This window comes from Hemibagrus wyckioides, linkage group LG19 (genome assembly GCF_019097595.1).
Source record: "Hemibagrus wyckioides isolate EC202008001 linkage group LG19, SWU_Hwy_1.0, whole genome shotgun sequence".
Lineage (NCBI taxonomy): Eukaryota > Metazoa > Chordata > Actinopteri > Siluriformes > Bagridae > Hemibagrus > Hemibagrus wyckioides.
The window spans coordinates 15,130,230-15,151,570 of NC_080728.1; the positions used below are offsets into that span (position 1 = coordinate 15,130,230).

The 21,341-nt window shown below is 40.3% G+C and overlaps 1 protein-coding gene across 3 annotated transcripts in view; it reads right to left on the reverse strand.

Annotated features, from left to right (window-relative positions):
• Positions 1–3,345: 3,345 nt before the first annotated feature.
• kcnd2 (potassium voltage-gated channel, Shal-related subfamily, member 2) overlaps positions 3,346–21,341 on the reverse strand; it is a 155,056-nt gene continuing 137,060 nt past the window's right edge. For 2 of the 3 annotated variants that reach the window (XM_058416592.1, XM_058416593.1), the window contains 5 exons: positions 17,402–17,564; positions 14,450–14,548; positions 11,237–11,332; positions 7,668–7,906; positions 3,346–5,707 (listed from right to left, as the gene is read on the reverse strand). In XM_058416592.1, coding sequence (XP_058272575.1) covers positions 5,527–5,707; positions 7,668–7,906; positions 11,237–11,332; positions 14,450–14,548; positions 17,402–17,564 — 778 coding nt within the window. In that variant the 3' untranslated portion in view covers positions 3,346–5,526. The remainder of the gene's footprint in view (positions 5,708–7,667; positions 7,907–11,236; positions 11,333–14,449; positions 14,549–17,401; positions 17,565–21,341) is intronic. The other variant, XM_058416594.1, reaches the window with a different exon arrangement.

Below are 21,341 nucleotides of genomic sequence, written 5' to 3' on the forward strand. Positions count from 1 at the left end.
AGACGAGCACAATCTTCCGCTCTTTCTCTCTTGTTGTTTCCTTTCGTTTCGTTTCCTTTTGCCGAGCGTCATGAAGGATTTGGTTTATGAAGGAGGGAGGCATGAAGACAAGCTCACAAAAGATATACTGTTGCTTCTCTTGTTGCTGTCAACCCACAATCCTCGTCGGACCATCCTCCTATTCATGATTGTTGTGTGCGAGTGTGTGTGTGAGAGAGAGAGATTTGCCAAGAGTTATCATTAATCTGCTTTTGTGTACATGTAAAGGTTTTCAAGGCCTGTCAGCATACCCTTGTGTGATAGTATGTGTAGAAGGACAAAAATTCCTTTGGGTGTGTGTGTGTGTGTGTGTGTGTATGAGAGAGACACACATATACTTGTTGCCTGACACACACCACCCTCCCTTCCCCTGTCTCTTCCTGCAGTGCATCTGCATACAGTAAAACAAACCAGTCCAGGAAATAAAAGCATTAACCTTTCACCTTGGAGTAAAAATAGCGCCGCGATCACTGGACAGCTGCAGCGTGTACAAATCTTGCTTCGACTTCCTCACATTTTATCCCCGTCATCTCTTATCTTTCACTTCTCAGTGTATCATATAGTACAATCCCTTCACGAGCCTCCTGAAAAAATCATCTCAATTACCTCCTCTCTGATGGAAAATATGCTAATCTGGACCCCTGACTGCTGCCTGTGTTGGATCGCTGTAGTTGGCATGTCCGTGTGCAGTCTCGCTGAACGAACACACTTTTCATCAAACCGCTGTGTTCCCTCCTTGCATTGCCAAGTCCACATTTTTTTCTCCCTTAAAATTCCGCTACTTCAAAATGAATCATTTTATCCACAGGTTGGGGGTTACATGTGTCGCATAGCTACAAAAGCTAATTTAAGTGCAATTTGCACCCAATATAATTTGCTAGTGCACTTGATATCAGTTGTTAATTTAAGGTTAGTTGATCCTACAGTAGACACTGGTCAGTTTTTCTGTGAAAAGACCAGATGACCTTTCCCCCCAATCTTCCAGAACAAGTGATGTTTTTTCCAATGTTTAGTTAACACTGTAGTATCCAGATTCCAGAGATTTTTGTAGGAGATTGAGGGTTGGAGCGATTTGGTAGGAGATTGGAGGTTGGGGGGTTGATTTGGTAGGAGATTGGTGCTTGGGGGGTGGAGGGTTGGGGGTAATTTTGTAGGAGATTCAGGTTTGAGAGGAGATGATTTGTTAGAAGACCTGGAATTGGGGAATGTTTTGGTAGGAGAAGCTGAGGGGTTGGTGATAATTTGGAAGGAGATTCAGGGTTGGTGGGAGATGGGGGGTTTGGGATGATTTGGCAGGAGATTATGAGTTGAAGATGATTTGGTAGGAGATTATGATTTTGGGGATTATTTGGTAGGGGATCGGGGGTTGGGGATGATTTGGTAGGAGATTAGGGTTTGGGGTTGGGGATGATTTGGCAGGGGACTAGTGTTGTGGGTATGATTTGGTAGATGATTAGGGTTTGGGTGATGATTTGGTAGGAGATTGGGGGTTGGGGCAATTTAGAAGGAGATTAGGGGTTGGGGGTATGATTTGGTAAGAGATTGGGGGTTAGGGGATGATTTGGTAGATTAGGATTTGGGGGTGTCCGGATGATTTGATAGTAGATTAGGGTTTGTGGTGATGATTTGATAGGGGATTAGGATTTGGGGGTTGGGGTGATTTGGATGGAGATTAGGGTTTGGGGGTTGTCGGGATTATTTGGTAGGAGATTGGGGATGATTTGGAAGGAGATTAGGGTTTGGGGATGATTTGGAAGGAGATTAGGGTTTAGGGTTGGGGAATGATTTGGTAGGAGATTGGGGTTGGGGAATGATTTGGTAGGAGATTGGGGTTGGGGAATGATTTGGTAGGTGATTGGGATTGGGGAATGATTTGGAATGATTTGAAATTAGGGGTGGGGGGGGTGATTTGGTAGGCAATTGGGATTGGGGGTGGGGGGTGATTTGGTAGGCAATTGGGGGTGATGTCGTGGGAGACTGGGATTAGGGATTGGGGGATGATTTGGTAGTAGACTGGGGTTGGGGGATGATTTGGTGGGAGATTGGGATTGGTGATTGGGGGATGATATGGTAGAAGATTGGGATTGGGGGTTTGTGGGTTGATTTGGCATGAGATTAGGACTGGGGTTGGGGGATGATTTGGTAGGAGATTGTGGTTGTGCTCAGAACAAAAATCCATATTATATAATTTATCTGAACATGAAGATAATGATAAAGTTTGGTAAAGAAATACTTACTATAATTGTCACAGTTGGAAGATGCAAGCGCAAACAAACAACCACCACACAATAACAATGAAAGTGTGACAAAGAATCACACAGGAACCAGAACTTAAATAGAGCTGCTAATGAGGAGTAACAAGAAACAGAAGAAACAGGTGTGAGTGATAAGTGATATGCGACATGCTCATGTGACTTGCCAAGGCTGATGGGTAATGTAGTTCAGCATCAATTTCAGCATATCCATGACAGCAATCGATGTTCATTGATGTCATTTATATTGGTCATAATGTGCTGTAATGAAGAATAAAGAAGTAGTAGGAATTGGTCTTGTAGCCTTTAGAGCATTTATTGCTCTAATGCTAAATTCACACAATCTGACAGAGACAAATGTAATGTGGAAATAGGTAAAAATTAAAAATCATAAGCTGGGTTGTTCAGCAAGACGTGTGCAGGTGCCATAAACAATATGTGATGCTAAGAATGCTATAAAAACAAAAAAAAATGATGGCATTTTGATTGAATGTTATTCAGAAACAGGTAAAAACAGGCCTGTGAAGCAGACAATCTGATATCTGAAAAAGCTCTACACAGTAATTCAGTGATATAATTTGTTTCTATCCTGCTGACTCTGAATAGGATTCAGATAAATATTTTAAAATTATGGTAAAAATCTATTACCTACTTAAGCTCCTTATCGCTGAAAATAAATATTAAACTTCACACACATGCTGAGAACAATCTAACATCCAGGTAGAGAAAGACAGAGAGAGAGAGAGAGAGAGAGAGAGATAGATAGATAGATAGATAGATAGATAGATAGATAGATAGATAGATAGATAGATAGATAGACAGATAGATAGATAGATAGATAGATAGATAGATAGATAGATAGATAGATAGATAGATAGATAGATAGATAGATGTATTGAGTGATATATAGAAAGAGAGATGAGGTATAGATAAAGAAAGAGAGATAAAGAAAAAGATATAGATATCTACATCCATGTAGAGACAGACAGATAGACAGTATGTAAAAGGCAAAAACAACACACTTCAGTCGTTTGTCATCTGTCTTTTTACTGGAACAATGATTTATTTCTATTTATTCATAGACACTGCACCGGACTAAACAACTGCATTGTATTTTTTTTTTTTTTATAGCTTTTCAATATAATATATTTTCTAGAACACAAGCGTGAACAAATATAAATGAATTCAAAGCCATCATCATTTGGGAAATTTCTGAATCATGTTATTTCACAAACAGGACGTGAATGTCTCTTCGGTATTAAAAAAAATTCCCCACACAATGGCTATCTCCATTAACACGTCTTCCTCGACCACATGCACCGCGCTTGTCCTCCACTTCCCAATTGAAAAGGAAAAACAAAAGATACAGCTATTACCGTCCATCATCCTGTAACTCAAGGACGCGGGCCTTTTGGGAAAGAAGACGATAAAACGAGGAACTCAGATAAATATATATTTACTACACCAAAGAACAAATTTACAACACAGGTGCACTAGCAAGTCTCTCATAATTATTTTTGTCCTTTTTTTTTTTTTCTTCTTAAATTCTCTTTTGTACAACTGAAATAACATTTATAATTTATAATCGACACCATCGGATTTTTAAAAATATGTATTTTTGTGATTCTACCCACATAACCCCACCCCTTCCCTTCCCCGAGTCGATATCCCATTTAATACAAAGTGTATCTTTACAAAAAAAGAACCTTGTTGCATAAGTCAAGCAGTAATGATAGTGAGTGAGTGAGTGAGTGAGGGCTGATGATGTGTGCTTGTATGGATTAGGCTATTTTTAATGACTCATCTGCACTCGCTTGGAAAAAAAGTGCATAAACGTGAATAAAATAATCTTTTCATATTATATGCAAATGGCTTGCTAATTCGAGACGGTGCGTGAAGACATGACTAATACATCTCTCTGACTCAGAGCAGCCTCTATTCGTACGTTCCCTTTGATATTCGACAGTGTGTAGGAGTGCTTCTAATGATTATAGCGCTGATAAAATAATCTGGTGAGAAGCCCATGACGTAGGAACGCTGTCCTATTATTGGCCATGAATTTGTCACCACATGTCTTTTATCCAGTGCTTGTGTTAAGTCCTTGTTTAATTAGCACTGGGTTTTGGATGGAAGTGGAATTCGCTGCTTCATTCAGACTTACACTGAGAGCAACCGAAAGACAAAAGACAATCCAACATAAAAAACACATCAGGGTACGGTGGCCTTGCCGGTCCATATCCCGTATTCTTTAGAACATCATGCACTGGGACACTGAAAGAAAAAGCATTCACGGTACATTCAGAACTCGACGCTAAGAAGAAAAGAAAGATTTCCTACAAAGGTATGGGGGAATATCACATGTGGCTTCAAAGAAGCATTTGACTGTCCAGTGATTCTTACTGTATGAGCCACACTTTTTTTTTTTTTTGTTAACACGTGATCAGTGTTCCGTCAAACGCTTTTAGACCAGGTCTCAAGAGAGGACTTTTAAAAGATGTTTAAAGTAAAGAGATAAAGAGGACGTGTTAAGAAATAAAATAAACGCACGTCAGGGAAACAAAAACCCTTATTGCTCATGCCAAACTTGAAAAAGGACACAGACTCACAAATGCAGAACATGCAAAGAAAGGTTAGGCCTTATACGCACTCACACTCACACAGTCGCACACACATCCAGACAACCTTAAAAACCTCAATTTTTCTTGTAGTGTCAAATATCAAAAGGAGCTCTGTTCTAGTAGATCTCTCTAAAAGCACGGTCAAACTAAAACCCCAGAAAGACACCCAATACCTAATGAACACCCAAAAACATCCCCCAATATGCACCGAATTTCTGTTGCATCCTTTTCCTCACCTCATTCTGTGAACTAGCAAGTTTAAGACTAGAAATGTAAAGACACACAATACTCCAAAAAATTGTAACAAGCATGGAAATTATGGTCATTATTTATGGTCCCTCGTAAATCTGTTGGGAAAAGACTGGAAAGCCCTAGTGCTCGGCATTGTGGGCCCAGACGGCTCTTGTGTCCAAGCACAAAGAAGAAGGGCTGAAATAAAGGGTTCTGATCATGGCTTCAGTCTGATTAGTCTCAGATCATTGGCTCCTCCTATCCACCAGACGGTGCTCTCTCTCTTTCTCTCTCTCTCTCTCTAATCCCCTGCTCCTCCAGCGTCCGCTCGCTGAATGACAGAGGGAAAAATAATAAACGCCAAGTTGATTCCTCTTAAAGTAGGTCTATAGAGCTGATACGCGGACAATGTTGCTCTGCAAGAAGTCGGGCGAACTGGCCGAGTCTCCGCCCTCTGGTGTGGTGACGGGCGGAGTCGGCATGCTGATGACCGCCGCCGTGATGTAGGGCTGCTGCTCCGAGTTCAACGGCATCGTCTCCTCGAACTTGGCGTTCAGACTGGAACGGCTGCAGAGGGACACAGACAGAAAGAGAGAGCTTTGCTTAGTCTTATTTCATCATAAAATAAAAGAGCCTATAAGGATCCATACATGCAAATTAAATTTGCATATTCATCAAGTTTTTGTAAAGATGCCTGATCAAGCTTCCTGTTTCTGGACCTTTTTCTGTGTGTATTGAATTTTAAGAGTCTTATTGCATCATAAAATGAAAGAGCCTATAATGCAAATTAATTTGCATCCAGCATGCAAATTAAATTTGCATATTCATCTTTTTTTAAGATCTTTCATTAAGTGCCCTGTTTCTGGACCTTTATCTGTTCCTATTTAATTTTTTTTTTTACATTTGTGGAAAGGTTACCCCAACAAGCAAAATGCTGTAATTGCTTTGTGTTCATAAAAAGGATATTTTAATGATCATCAATATCAAAGTGATATAAGTGAGAGTGAGTCAAGCCGATAAAACTTCCCTGAATTGGATTGAATTGAGTTGATAGAGTGACACAGACAGAGGTACAAGAAAGAAAGTGAGAAAGAAAGAGAGAGAGATATAGATAGATAGATAGATAGATAGATAGATAGATAGATAGATAGATAGATAGATAGATAGATAGATAGATAGATAGATAGATAGATAGATAGATAGAAAGAGAGAGAGAGAGAGTGAGAGAGAGAGAGAGCGAGAGAGAGAGGGATTCTCCCAGCTGTCAGTCGGACCACACAGGCGAGTTAGTTAGTGGGTGATGCAGCTGGAGTTGCACTGGATTCCAGCAGCATGAGTCAACATGGAAACACTGCTCCCACTCCTAAATACCACACACTCCTAAATACCACACACTCACAAGGCAAAATGCTAATACACTCTTTAGCATAGCTGGCAGAGTCTGGCAATCACCATAATCTGACACTGTGTCCAAATTGCACGAGCGTGTATGAGCCAGACGTTCATTAGCTGATCCAGGGTTTTATCTGCAATTCTAATGTCCTTCACTGAAGTGAAAATAATAGGAGAAGCTAGTTGTTTATTGATTTTCATGTAGCTGCCCTTCCATCTATTTTTTTTCTTTTGCTAGCAGCAGCTAAGAACAACACCTAATGTTAGCAAAGTTTGCTGTTACTAACATAAAGATTATTTGTAAATATGCTGATTAATTGGGGCGAAAATGAAGATTTACGGTGATTAGCAGCTGCAAGGTGTAAGCATGATATCACTATGGTTGCACCAAGGCCCGAAATTAGCTTAGAAGAAGATTAGAAGATTAGCCTTTATTTGTCACATATACATTACAGCACAGTGAAATTCTTTCTTTGCATATCCCATCCTTGGAGGTTTGGGTCAGAGCACAGGGTCAGCCATGATTTGGCGCCCCTGGAGCAAAGAGGGTTAAGGGCCTTGTCTCAGTCATGTCAATGTAGCATTATTGTTTCAGACAATCATTCTTTAGTTTTCTCCTGGCTCAGTATTCAGTTCTCCAGTTGTCAAAAAATAAATAAATGGAGAGAATTGTTAAGTTTCATTATGAACTCTGGAAATGAAAGAGCAGCCAATGTGAACTAATGTTTACACACTCAAACACACCCACACCCACACACACACACACACACACACATACTGAACATCCTGGGCTGACAAATACAGCTTGGTCTAATCAGCTACCAGTTGCCAAAACACAGATTGAGCTGGTCAAACTGGTCGATCAGATTTATTGATAAATGTATTCATGTATTCATTAAGAGGCTGGAATTGATCTTATCATTTGGGAAAAATGGTGCAACAGTTTGTCCAGCTTGACCTGTGTTTTGGCAGCTGGAGTATTGCTCCATCTGTCTATTGCATTCAAAACTCAGAAAGACTTGGCATCTCCGTGTATCTGATACACACCAGACGTGCTCATCATCCTCATCCTCATGTTGGTTGGCAGAATGCGCAAAAATTACAAATATGGTTGTTTCAGCTTGTGTGTACGTACCTGTTGCTGATCGGCCTCTCTCTGATCTGGATGGTGCTGAGCTCCTGCACGCTCCCCCGGCGGCCGGAAGCCATGTTGGAATTGGGCACGTTGAAGCTCTTGCGCTTGTTGCGGCGGGAGCAACAGGTCAGACCATGAGGAGAGGAGGACAGGGAGGAGGAGCGTGAGGTGGATGGCTTCACCATGGACACCTCCATACAACTCGTCTCATACGTATTCTCATCTACAAACTCATGATTCTGAGAGAGAGAGAGAAAAAAGGAATAGAGTGAAAACAAACCTCTTTTTCTTTACACTTCAAACAAAGAACAAAAAACAGCTAATCTGAGGATAATGATTTGACAAATTAGTTATAAAATACATTTACTAGTTGCCCCTGATTGGCTAGGGTGGAGGCAAAAAACAGTAGGGAGTCAGATAAGAAAAGAAATGCAGGCAGACACTAAATACGAAAGCAAAATGTACTACACAGGTTACATGAAGCAGATTCCACTGTCAACTGCACATTATGTAAGAGTATCCTGGGAAAGTCTTTCTCTCTTTCCTTTTTGGCTTTTGTTTAATGTTACATTTTTTAAATTCCCATTCACACCCACTCCTGAAAGAATTTCTCCCACCATTACATTTGGTGTACTACTTTTATATATTTATTTTCTTCTAAACACATGTAAATGAAATCTGCAGCAAACAATTCTCTAGTGCTGTGTGAAAGAGTGCTTTCAGTGGCATGGGATTCATATCATTATCCAGTCCCACTCAGTGAGAGTAGAGTCACGTGTGCCAGCTGACAGGGTGATCCCCAGACTCATTTTTAGATGCTATTGACAGTACACGGTTCAACTCCTAGGTGATTATCGCTCCGAAAAACCCAGCATTCACTAAAGGTGAGTCATTGAGGTATGAAGGAAAGCTGTGTTGATGGACCTGAGCTTTCATGCTGCGCTGTCAGTTTCCGAATCAGTGATTTCAACCGTGCTTTGATTTGATTTGAACTGATTTAACCCCTTTATATTCTCAAGTATGGCTCATGCTTGGTTGGAATGAAAACCTGCAGCCAAACCAGCCCTTTGTACACCAAGATGTCTGCTACTAAGAACTTTTCTCATCAGATAACCCTGAATAGGGACTATTCTGAAAGCGAGAACAACAAAGATAAAGGTAGGTTGGTTTTGCCAATGAGCTTAAAAAGCATACTGCTCAAGGTGAACACACTTTGCTGTGTCAAAAGTTTCAATTCAAAAGGTTTTTCTTGTTTGAGCCAATCATAAGACACTCACACAGACTCTATGGATGACATTTTGGCGGGAATGTTACAGTCGGCAAGATTTTTTAATGTTGCCTATATCGCAAAACTATTAAAACAGATCTATTAAATGATGCTGTTAAAACATCATACAAGTTCACATTTAGTGCTTGAGTATATGCAGGCAGCCTTCCCCACAAACAAAAGCCCAAACACAGCTGCTGCAGTGTGAGGAAAAAATATTCGCTGAATATTTAACAATGACCAACATGTACAACACAAACTCCTCAGACCAGCTACTGAACCAAGAGCAAATCTTCCCCTGACAAAAACAAACCTCATCTGTAAAAGAAACATCAAGCAGGCATGTCAGTAATCTGACCCGGCCTAAATGGAGATCACAGAAAGTCCCTGAGCTCTGATGAACTGCGACTTTGGCTGCGTCCCAAATCACTCTCCAATGCGTCGGCCCTACAGAGGAATTTTCCATTTCAGTGTCTCGAGCAGTGGCCTAGATAGGGACGAGTGGGTCACGGCCTGTACAGACGCCGTGTAAGCAACCGGTTTGGCTGGCAGAGGTTAGACGCTAAGTGTCTTTTTCTTGGCAGTACCTGCTAACAAGGTCTCTGGAGACGAGCGTTCATTTACAGCTGCAGAGCGAAGAGCACTCAGACTAAAAAAAAAACACGCTCATGCACTGTGGTTTATTAAAGAGAACCACGAGGCTTTCTGATGCTATTTATAGAATGTCTTCTGAGGAAATCATATGTAGTGAGAATAAATAAAACGATTACTAGAAATGCAAAAACACATAGAGATGCTTTTGCTAAGAGCTTGGCATGGGCCTGACGGAAAAATACAAGTACTTTCTGAATAAGCTCAGAAATATTGTGAGATTCAGGCATCAGACTAATAAGTATAATAGCAGAAGAAGAGAGGGACTAGAAATTAACATTAAGCTTGTCCACTCAGCACCAAAACAGAGACCAAACGTAAAAGCCAATCATTTAAATTCAATTCAATTTTATTTGTATAGCGCTTATAATAGTGGTCACAAAGCAGCTTTACAGGAATATAAAAACTTTAAATTTGACTTTTCAATTTATCCCTATTGAGCAAACCAGGGGCCACGGTGACAAGGGAAAAAACTCCCTCAGAAGATATAAAGAAGAATCCTTTCTATAACTGCACACTATATATTCAAGTATGATTGTATAACCAGGAGCTTTGAACAACTCATGAATACACTATATTGACAAAATATTTTGGGACACTCCTCTAAATCATTGAATGTTGTCAGGTATTGTTTGTCAGAGGTTGGGCGTGGCCCCTTAGTTCCAGTGAAAAGATTTTGGACAATTTCATGCTCCCAACTTTGTGGGAACAGTTTGGGGATGTCCCCTTCCTGTTCCAACATGACTGCACACCAGTGCACAAAGCAAGGTCCATAAAGACATGGATGAGTGAGTTTTGTGTGCAGGAACTTGACTGGCCTGCACTTCAACCCGATAGAACACCTTTGGGATGAATTAGAGCGGAGACTGTGAGCTGTTCCAGAACTGGGATGTCAGCCTTTACATGCACATGAATGTAATATGGAGTTGGCCCGCCCTTTGCAGCTATAACAGCTTCAACTCTTCTGGGAAGGCTTTCCACAAGGTTTAGGAGTGTGTTTATGGGAATTTTTGACCGTTCCTCTAGAAGTGCATTTGTGAGGTCAGGCACTGATGTTGGACGAGAAGGTCTGGCTCTCAGTCTCCACTCTAATTCATCCCAAAGGTGTTCTATCGTGTTGAAGTCAGGACTCTGTGAAGTTCCTGCACACCAAACTCACTCATCCATGTCTTTATGGACCTTGTTTTGTGCACTGGTGTGCAGTCATGTTGGAACAGGAAGAGGTCTCTTACCAGCAATAGTTTTTTTTTATCAATTTATAGTTACATAAACTGTTGTGAAACATCCACAAAAGAAGTTAGCTGCTGTTATGCAACATTTTATTTTAACGAACTAACGGCAGTTTGTTGCAAGCCAAAGAGGACACACAAATTCACAGCCATGCAGTATGACCACACTCATGTTGCTTAATTAATGAGCACATTAATACAAACTTGTGATTTGTCTTGCAGCCAGAACTACAGAAAATTATTCAGCGACTTCTGACCAATCAGAATCAAGGATTCCACAGCGCTGTGCTATCCACTTAACCAAGAGCACTCCTTACATATGTGTCTTTTTGTGACCTTTCCTTTATTTCTATTGGCCATTGTTATTAATAACAGTTGGAGCATTAGTGCTTCTATTAATTAAAAAACAAACAAACGCTTACCGTAGTCTTTTCCAGGCAGTGCAGGAGATGGTGATGTTGAGTCTCAAACGTGGGATTAGTCTTGCAAACCAGCGCCTTCCCTGCCTCCTTCGATGCCTTATAGGAGAAACAAAACAATTTGACAGCTCATCAGGCAATCGGACCACACACTGACAGAGGAAAAGAGAGAGAAAAGACAAGAACATGGGAACAGTAAGGCCAAGAGCTCTCACAACGCTCCAGCAACTTTTTGAAACGTTGTGACAACATTAGTCTGAGTGCCACTGTACATGTCTCATTCTCTCCAGGTTAGCACTGTGACAGATGCCTCTCAGTTTAAAGGCAGCAGACAGCCAAGAATTCTGTGTGTGTGTTTGTGTGTGTCTAGAAGACCAGAATGTGTAGGACGGATTGATTTAGCCACACCAATACAGCCAGAGATGCATTTGGATTGATCTGCAAATCTAGGAATCACATATGAGCCTTGTTTCCACCACAAGAACCTTTACAAGAACTTCAGAAAACTTCCACCAGAGAAACCAGCCCTCATTTTAGATCCTGGGTCAAAGTTCCTGAACCTATTTTTGAATCCTTCTCCAGAGTTGGTCAGAATGATTGGTTTGGGGTTTGTAATACTGAACATTGCTGAGTGGTCAAACAAAAAGCCCAAACTTTTTTTTCTGTAGCGCTTTTCTGTAGCCTGTGATTAAGATTAAGCAACATCCAGAGTGGTGGAGCAATGATTCTGTGATTATTGTATGGTAGCACAGGAAAACCCTTCACCTAGTTATTTTTCTCTTATTTACCAACGACAGGCTTAAGGATTTCATTCTAATTTCGTTGAAAGTTGCCTCGTCTACCATTAAAATGAAGTGTGTCCCAAATCACAGAATGTCGGACACTTCATGTACTCAACACTCACAGTTCTGCTAACATTGTGGAAAAGGGGTGTGGCTACCAGGTGCTGATACTTGATGAGAAAATTTTTTCAAGATGGCCGCCGACACTGGTGGGCAATTATTAACATTATTAACATTTTAAAATGGACGTAGTTGCATTTGATGTTGTCATGTGCCATCGACTGGGAAACAACTTCAAACTCTAATTAAACCCTTCTAACGTTTATATACTAGACATTAGAGCGCATAGTGCGTAAGTGTATAGTGCGTATCTATGTCATTTGGGACAAGGCTCTAAAATGCATATCAAAAAACATCACAAATTTTTAAAGAATAAAAATTAAACTGGAAATTGAGTTCTCAAGCTCAGCGTCCTCAATAACAGTCTCATCACCTGTCTCATCACTCCATGGATCTCTGTTGCATACATTTTATTTAAGTGTAGTACTGGCAGAAAAACTCAAGGTTTATCAAAACCCCTATCTATTTTATATCATTTTTGGCTGCTTTTCAGAATTTAACCACAGGGACATCTGATGGATTTCCCACACTGCCACAGATATAGTCAAAAATGATGAAAATGTGTGGGTTTTTTTATACCAGTCTAGTAGCGGGCCATTTTCGGTAAACAGTCTTGGCCTTGAAATAGTACTTTCCGTGCACTTTGCTGGTTTAAAAAAGCTACATTAATATTAATATTATATTTCTGATTCTAAGTAATACCATAAAGAGCATCAACCTGAATCTGGATCACTGTGAGGCTCTTGTTCAAGATTGTTCTAGAAGATAATCTTCTTGAAGAAGCCTTCGTGTACAGTATGTGGGAGCTAACATGCTACCGGAGAGGTAACCTTTTTAAAGATGCGTGTACGCTGGGCTAGCTCCGACAGTGAGTACAGGCATGATTTCAGGGATGTTTTCCCATTTCTTCTCCCCAATTTGGTCAGCTATTGTTTATAATCCCACCCACTAGACAGCTAAGACTGCTAACAACCAGGCAGGGTGAAGGCTATCACGTGCTTCCTCCAAGACAAAGCCAAATAACTGCATGATTTTAACCTGCAGATATGACATCATGACATCACACTTGGGGGAAAAGTGCGATCTGCCTTCTTACCCATGCGTAATCTCACAGATGTCTGTAGTAGGCAAATGTCACTGTGATTGACAGCACAGACAGAGCAGGTCATTGAGTATATCATTTTTTCCATCCAGGCAGGATGGCCAGATTTTCTCTCTTGAGTCTTAGCTACGGATGGCTGTGGCATCATGGAATAAAGCTCTGAGTCTCTGGAGTGTATACTTTTCTGTTGAACTATGAGGTCTTGATTGCTTTTCCACTATATTAGAAGGTTGACCAATAAGCAATGTTCAGTATGGCAAGCTCCATGTAGGCCAAAAATAATTAAATAAATAAACCTGGAACTTACAACTCAGTAACTAAAATGAGCTGTAAAATCCCTGAAAATGATTCTATGTGCCATAAAACGTTCCCTGCAGTGGAAATGTGCTTGATGATGTCCATTTAAGGTCAAGCGTCTACTGCATTTAAACCTTGAGCGTCCCCGTTTTAAAACCCACTGGTTCATCAAGGCAGGACAATACACGATGCAGTCCAAAGACCACAGCTGGAGTGTTTACTGTGTGTGCAAACATCCGCGCCGACACCCAGTCAACACTCCCCATGGCCTCTGAGTCACACGAGCCCCGTCTCACACCCCCCCTCACACTTTTAGATGCTGGCAATTCATTGACATGCAGCTCAGACATTCTCATTCCTCCATGGGATGGAAATCCAAGATGCATTCAGATGATGTCATGAGGAAGAAGAGAAAACACAGGCCTGTTCAGACAGCCGTGGAAGATCACTCGAAAAATGTTTGTTAAAAGATGAATGGAGCACACACGGGTAAGTAGGCGTAGGTGCAGGTGGCTCGAGATGGAGATGGAGATGGAGAAGAATGGAGGAGAAGGAAAATGGATAGAAGACAGGTCGTGGTAAACGAGTGATGCTTCCCAGGAAGAAGTACTGTCATCTTCGTGTCTTGAAGTGATGATGTGAGAGTCAAATAAAGTGCAAAAATATCAATTATGTGAAACACAAAAGGGGGATGATAGTAAAGGATGAAGAAATGAAACGGAAAAAAAAAGAAATCTCGTTAATGAGAGAGAGAGGGGTGGGGGTGATAGAGAGACACAGTGATAGAAAGCTTTTAAATGAAGGCAGCTCTGGCCCCATGGTGGAGAGGTGAAAGGAGGTCAGAAGGTGTGCATGCACCAGCACCAGCACCAGCCCCTCATGGCACAGCATGGCTCCCGCGGTTTCCACGGTTACCTCCTCCTCGGCGTCGACCAGCAGCCCATTGCGTTTGTACTGCAAATAAGCGTTAGCACCCCAGCTCTTCGTGGCACGAATTCTAGCAAGCCTGGTTTTCTGTTCGGACAAACACATACGGGTGGGCATTTTAGCCTAACACTCGGTCCTTGAATTTCACCTGAGTGTTTGCTTGTGTGAGTGTGTGACACTCGAAATAATTCAAGGTGAGGTATGAATGGTGGAATGTTCATCACAAGGACCATTTAATTTCCCTTCCTCTCTCTCTCTCTCTCTCTCTTTCTTTCTCTCTCTCTCTCTCTCTCTCCCTGTGCTTAACAGTAAAAACAGATTGTTGTTTTAGAGCTCATTTGTCTCTCTGTGTACGTGAGTGTGCATAAATATATGTGTGTGTGTGTGTGTGTGTGTGTGTGTGTGGGGATAAAGATATCGGCCTGTGTGTCTCTCGTGGCTTAGCTGGACTCACACAGGCAAGTGAAGGGCAGCAGGACATGCAGGAGGAACATGATTGTGTATTCTGCTGCAGCTCTGCATACTGATCACCCCCAGAGGAGAGGCACTTCCTGCACACTCCTGCTCCTTCCTCGACATCTCTATTCTCCCGTAGAGCTGTCTACTCTCTCCACTCCTCACCAACTCTCTCATCTGCCACTCTCCCGAGCCGTCTGTCTTTTTTCTTCGTTGAACTTTCTGACCAGAACTCTGAGACCTCACACTGTATAAAAATTCTATGCATGTCGTTTTGTTGTAGAGACTTGAGACACAAGCACGAGCCACAGTCATGTAGGTCTCTGCTTCTAAAAGTGTGCTCGTGATCTTTAGTCAAATTGTCTATCATTTTGTTAACATTTCTTGGATATCCAGATATACCTACATAAGCACTTCATGGCAACTGTTATAAACCTACATAAATAGCCACAAAGGAACCCCAAGCTTTAATGATATACAGCTGTGTTATCCAAAAATGTAGTCCATTTTTGGGTTAAACATCACGCAGGGGTAGTGTTCATACACGACCAGTATATAAAGGAAGTGCAGAGATTCAAGACATGCCATAAGCGCTTTATAACAACTGACATTAAACTTAAGAAACATTTAGGAAGGAAGAACAGTGGTTAAAGACATAAAGCCAGTTTGTCCATGCAGTTCCTAAAACCAGTAAAAGGTTTTGGAAACACTTTACACTTTTCTAAGTGCAGTGTTCATAGAGCTACATGACACTTACATAGACCCTTCATGGCAAATGTCAATAACCTGCATACACATCTAGAAAGGAGGTTTTTAATGTATAATCAAGTTGTCCAAAAATTTATTTGTTTTTTTTGGTAACACTTTATTGAGAGATGGACTACATGACACCTACATAAATCCTTTATAACAGCTGTCATTAACCTGCATAAAAAAGAAACTGCAGGGACTCCAGATGTATAGCCAAATGTTCCATGAAGGTAATAAGGTTTGTGATAATTTTGCTAGGGCTATATGACACCTTCTGCATAAAAACTTTTTTGGTAAAGGGTGATATACATAGGGCTACATGACATGGACATAACCATTTTATGAAAAATGTTACATGATAAACGTACATGAACATTTCAAAAGAAAGTGCAGGAGTCTGAGATGTAAGAAGCCAAGTTGTCTATGGTGTTATTACATTCTGTTTACAGTAATACATTATTGACTTACAGTGTTCATAGTACTATATGACACCTAAATGAGCCTTTTATGACAATGATTATAAGCCAGCATAAATATTTTGAAAGGAACTACATGGGGCTCAGTCTGATGTCTGTTAAGTTACTGGTAACATCTTAATCAGAGACTGTGTTCACAGGGCTATATGACTACTACATAACCCCGTTATGACAACTGTCATAAACATATATACATTTTAAAAAGGAAACTACAGGGGTTCAAGGTATAACCCAAGTTGTTTATTAAGTTATTAATGTTTTTGGTATCTGAGATGGTGTTCATAGGGCTATATGACACTTATATAACACCTATATGACAACTGTCATATATGGTACATACATTTTAAAAAGGAAACTACAGGGGCTCATGATGTAAACCAAATTGTCTATTAAGTTATTAAAGTTTTTGATAACACATTAATAAGAGATTGGGCTATATGACGCTTATATAACATCCTTATGACACCTTTATGACAATTGTCATAAATGTACCTAAATTTCAAGAAGGAACTTCAGGGATCAAAATGTAAAGCAAGTTCTCTGTTAAGTTATTAAAAGTTTTTGTAACATGTTAATCAGAGACTGTGTTCACATGGCTATATGACTCCTACATAACCCCTTTATGACAGCTGTCATAAATGTCATAAATGGGTTCAAGACTAAACCCAAGTTATACATTATTGACTATACATTTATTAAAATATTTTGCTAACACAATCCTAAGGAGCATTGTTCATAGGGCTACGTAAGCCCATTATGACAACTGCCATACACCTACATACACATTTAGAAAGGATTGTTCCAAGAGACATCCATTGGGTTAAATCTGTTCATAAACTATTCGTTAGTTGTTATATAAAATCTAGTTTTGGATTCTGTAGATAAATACAATGAATGAATTTGCTGAATTCGAATTTTTTATATTTTAATTTGATTTATTTTATTTCTTTTTAATCTTAACATAGGATTATACTTGTAAAATTTTTCAAAAAATATAATATTTGTTCCGAAATATTATAAGAATTTGCATATTTGTTGTTGTGTGTGTATTTGTGCATGTACACACACACACCACACACACACACACACCACACACACACACACACACACACACACACACGTGTTGGAATTGAGATGTAAATAAATCACAGTGGACTTTTCCCCGGTGATCCCAGCTCCTTTAAGAGGTCGCTGATGATGACCGCAGTGGGTCATTTGAGGTATGTGTGTTTGTGTGTGTGTGTGTGTGTGTGTGTACCTTTTGAGCACGGCGTTTCTCTGCCCGCTGACTCTGATGGTAGATGCGGCTGAAGTTCGAGACGATAACAGGCACGGGCAAAGCGATCACTAACACACCACTGAGGGAGCAGATGGACCCGAATATCTTGCCCATTATCGTCTTCGGCACCATGTCTCCATACCTGCAGCAGAAGAAGAGACAGCTTCATCACACGCGTGTCTGCATAAATTCCAGCAATGTGCTTTTCTCATGCTTTGTAACCCAAGCTTTGGCAGCACAAATTTGGTTATGAGCGACGCCAAAACAGCAGGCGAAGCTGGAAATGTGAAATCTGGATTAGAGTGAGATGAACCCAGCAAATACAGTTTCACAAATATTCCGAGTAAACTGCAGAAATCCCTGGAATTACATCCAGCCTTTAATAAGCAGCTTTTCAAAGGTAAACACGAAGAAGATTAGAACACTGCAGTGAAATATTCTGTCTGTTCACCAGTCGTGATTTAATAACAGGCTGTTAAAGGGCTGTTTTTTTGTTGAGGACAGCACATACTGAAAAGGTATTATTAAGAAAAGCAGTAAAACACATTGCATTTGTTTAGCAAAGACCTGTTTCAGATGAAATCAGAAAGAAGACACGTGACGGTCACGCTGAGCTTTTTTATTGTTTAATTATTTACGTCTTATTTATTTACCCTTGAAATAATCCGTGCCACCCAGCTAACTTCAACACACTTCAACACAGAACTTCAACACACATGTCTGAGAGGTTTATTACTCCTGTAGCCTTACAGGAATAGGGTCATTCTGCAACTCTGAAGTATTTTTCATTTTGTCCTTTCAAAGAAAATCTTAAAACTCCAAGTAGAAGTGCATTTTTTATTGTCATCATATATACAGAATTGAAAGAGAGAGAGAGAGCGAGAGAGAGAGAGAGAGAGGTATAGCACAATGCATAAAATCATGCAGATTTACATCAAGAGCTTCAGTTAATGTTCACATCAGACATCACAATAAAGAAAAATATGATCTCTGTGACTTATGGCATCATTGTTGAAGCCTGATGTGGTGTTTCAGAAACTGCTGATCTCCTGGGATTTTCACCAACAATAATAGATTTTACACAGAATGGTAACGAATATTAAATTAAAAAAATTCTGATGTGAACATTACCTGAATACCATGTATTTTTATTATTTACTTATTTATTCTTTTTGGAAATGGGGCTGCTGCCATATGATTGGCTAGCAGATATATACACTACCAGTGAAAAGTTTGGACACATCTTCTAATCCCATGGTCTTTCCTGATGTTTCTTTCTTTCTACATTGTAAAACAATGCTGAAGGCTGAAATACACAATAATGTCGTTTGAACAGTGGATATTGAGATCTGTCTGCTACTGATGCTCTGTAAAGCCTTCATAACGGCTCTAATCTGAGGTGCTGTTAATGGGTGATTTCTGAGGCTGGTAACTCTAAATGAACTTCTCCTCTGCAGCAGAGGTCAGTTTTGGTCTTGCTTTACTGGGATGGTCTTCATGTGAGCCAGTTTCATCATGGTGCTTGATGGGTTTTGTAAATGCACTTGACAATACTGTTCTTGCAAGAACTATTCCAGAACACCTGACCTTCGTGTCTTAAAATAACAACTGACTGTTTTTTTGTTGTCATTACATATGGATTACTCAAGTCCATGTGTGTTATTTCATAGTTTTGAAATCTCCAGTATTGTTCTAGAATGGAGAAAATAAATCCCTAAACAAAAAACATTGAATTAAAAGGTGTGTCCAAACTTTTGACTGGTAGTGTATGTACAGGTGTTCTTAATAAAGTGGACACTAACACACACAGACCTGCACAGTCCACTTTAATACTGTAGGGACACCTGTACACCTATGTGTACACACACACACACACACACACATGAATAGAGTACAGTATGTAACTCACAATACAGAGCTCTTTGATTTGAATCCTAAATACACTGTGTTTGGTATTTTGAGCAACTCTCAGGAACTCTAGCAGGATTATGAAGCCAGGACAATGACACTGATGTGCACACTTAGTCAACAAATTAGGAATTCTGCAAATCTTATCCATCTTGTCTTTTATACATTTAGCTATACTGTATGTACTCACGGTGGGTAAACTGTTTATTTTTTTTATTTTTGTCTGCCACCACTAGGAGGCAGAAGAGAGCCACAGACTGGGAATGGAACACACTTCTGTCCATCTGTTGCTGTTTGTCAGGGTGTGATGACTCTTAATCTGCTCCCAGGCTTTGCTCATCTGGAAGCTCTCTAGCTTTGACCCATCAATTTAAAAGAAGAGAAATAGAAACACAAAATGTGTTTCGTTCAAAACTATTCTGAATTCTGACCTACTTTTTCTGTCACTTTCTTCTATCACGCAAAAACGCTGAAGAGTATTCATTCATAATGAGGCACCGCAGTGCTGCGGGTGTTCTGCACGGAGAAGCTCGCATCCTTCCTATAATGTGTAGAGCACGTCACCATGGAAACACTATGTACTTGTACATCATTGTTCCTTTATACACAGACACACACTGCTTCTGTCAGACAGTCAAGAAGCCGCCAGAACGACAGTTGAGAAGATCTGTAGGAAGGTGTCGGTGGTAGCTTGTCGATCTTCTGCTCTTCTGAAGACGGTTCGAGGTTGGAACGGATCTGAGGTCTGATGTATTGTGACTTCCACTGGAACGACGATCGTGTTTTTTTAAGCAGGGAAAAAGCATGAGATCCCTCAGCACAATTCACATTTATTCTACTTCTAATTCTAGTAAAGTGTGACTGCACTGTAAGAGGAGACACGCAGTTATTTCACCTCATATCACGTTTCACAGCTTTTTTGATAACCAGTCCTGAAAATCTAATAGTGTAGACAGATTATATTTCTAAAACAAGCTTAAAACACTCCCCAGTAACATGATATTCACCGGAATGAACAGGTGATGAGTAAGGAATTACACACTTTGGCTGTTAAGTGAAAATAATTCACTCTAGTTCTATTCCCACTTGCAAATGTGAACTCAGGGTCATTGTAAACTCCGGCTAAACGGAACGGACGTTTCACTTTGCTCATAATTTACCCTGGGATAACAATTAATCCTGGCTATACATAATCTAAACCCTGGATTAACCTTCTTTTTTGCATAATTGCCACGTCAACGACCATGACTAGATAAATAAAATGCCTCGTCTTGCAGTTGTTTCTAGCCTCCTGAGACGCAAAAGGCAATAAAACAAAAGGGAAAAAAAGAGAAAAAACTGAATGAAATCTTTTCAACACTTGTTTTAATACCACAGAGGGTTTCCGTGTCTGCATAAAGGGTGATATGAGGCTGAAGCGCTGTTTAATTTCTGACTGTGTGTCTGTTGTTAAGCATCTAGCTACACCACATTGCACACGTTTGGCACCACAATGCTGATAACGCTGGAAAATCGCTGCTAACTCTGCTTCAGAGCAGGGTTTCATCACCTCGAGTAAAGTGTAGTACTAACCCCGCTTCTAAATTCCAAGTGTGAAAGGTTCCTCTAGCTGGGATTAGAAAAGAATGGCGATATCCAGGAGTTATGCTCTTAGTGTGAAGAGGATTATTTTTGTACAATAGCACAGGCTGAAGTGTTTTATTCCTCTTATATCACAGCAGAATGAAGTTTATAGTTACAACTGATGTCACGGCCCATGAGACAAATTAGTTCCTGTTATATGTGACTGATTCCTTGATATGTGACTGAGATACTGAGGAGCACAAACTCTTCATCCGTCCTGAACGCTCACTCATTTCAGTTAGTGACAAGTTACTAACACTGGATGTTTAATAGATACACTATATTGCCAAAAGTATTCGCTCACCCATCCAAATAATCAGAATCAGGTGTTCCAATCACTTCCATGGCCACAGGTGTATAAAATCAAGCACCTAGGCATGCAGACTGT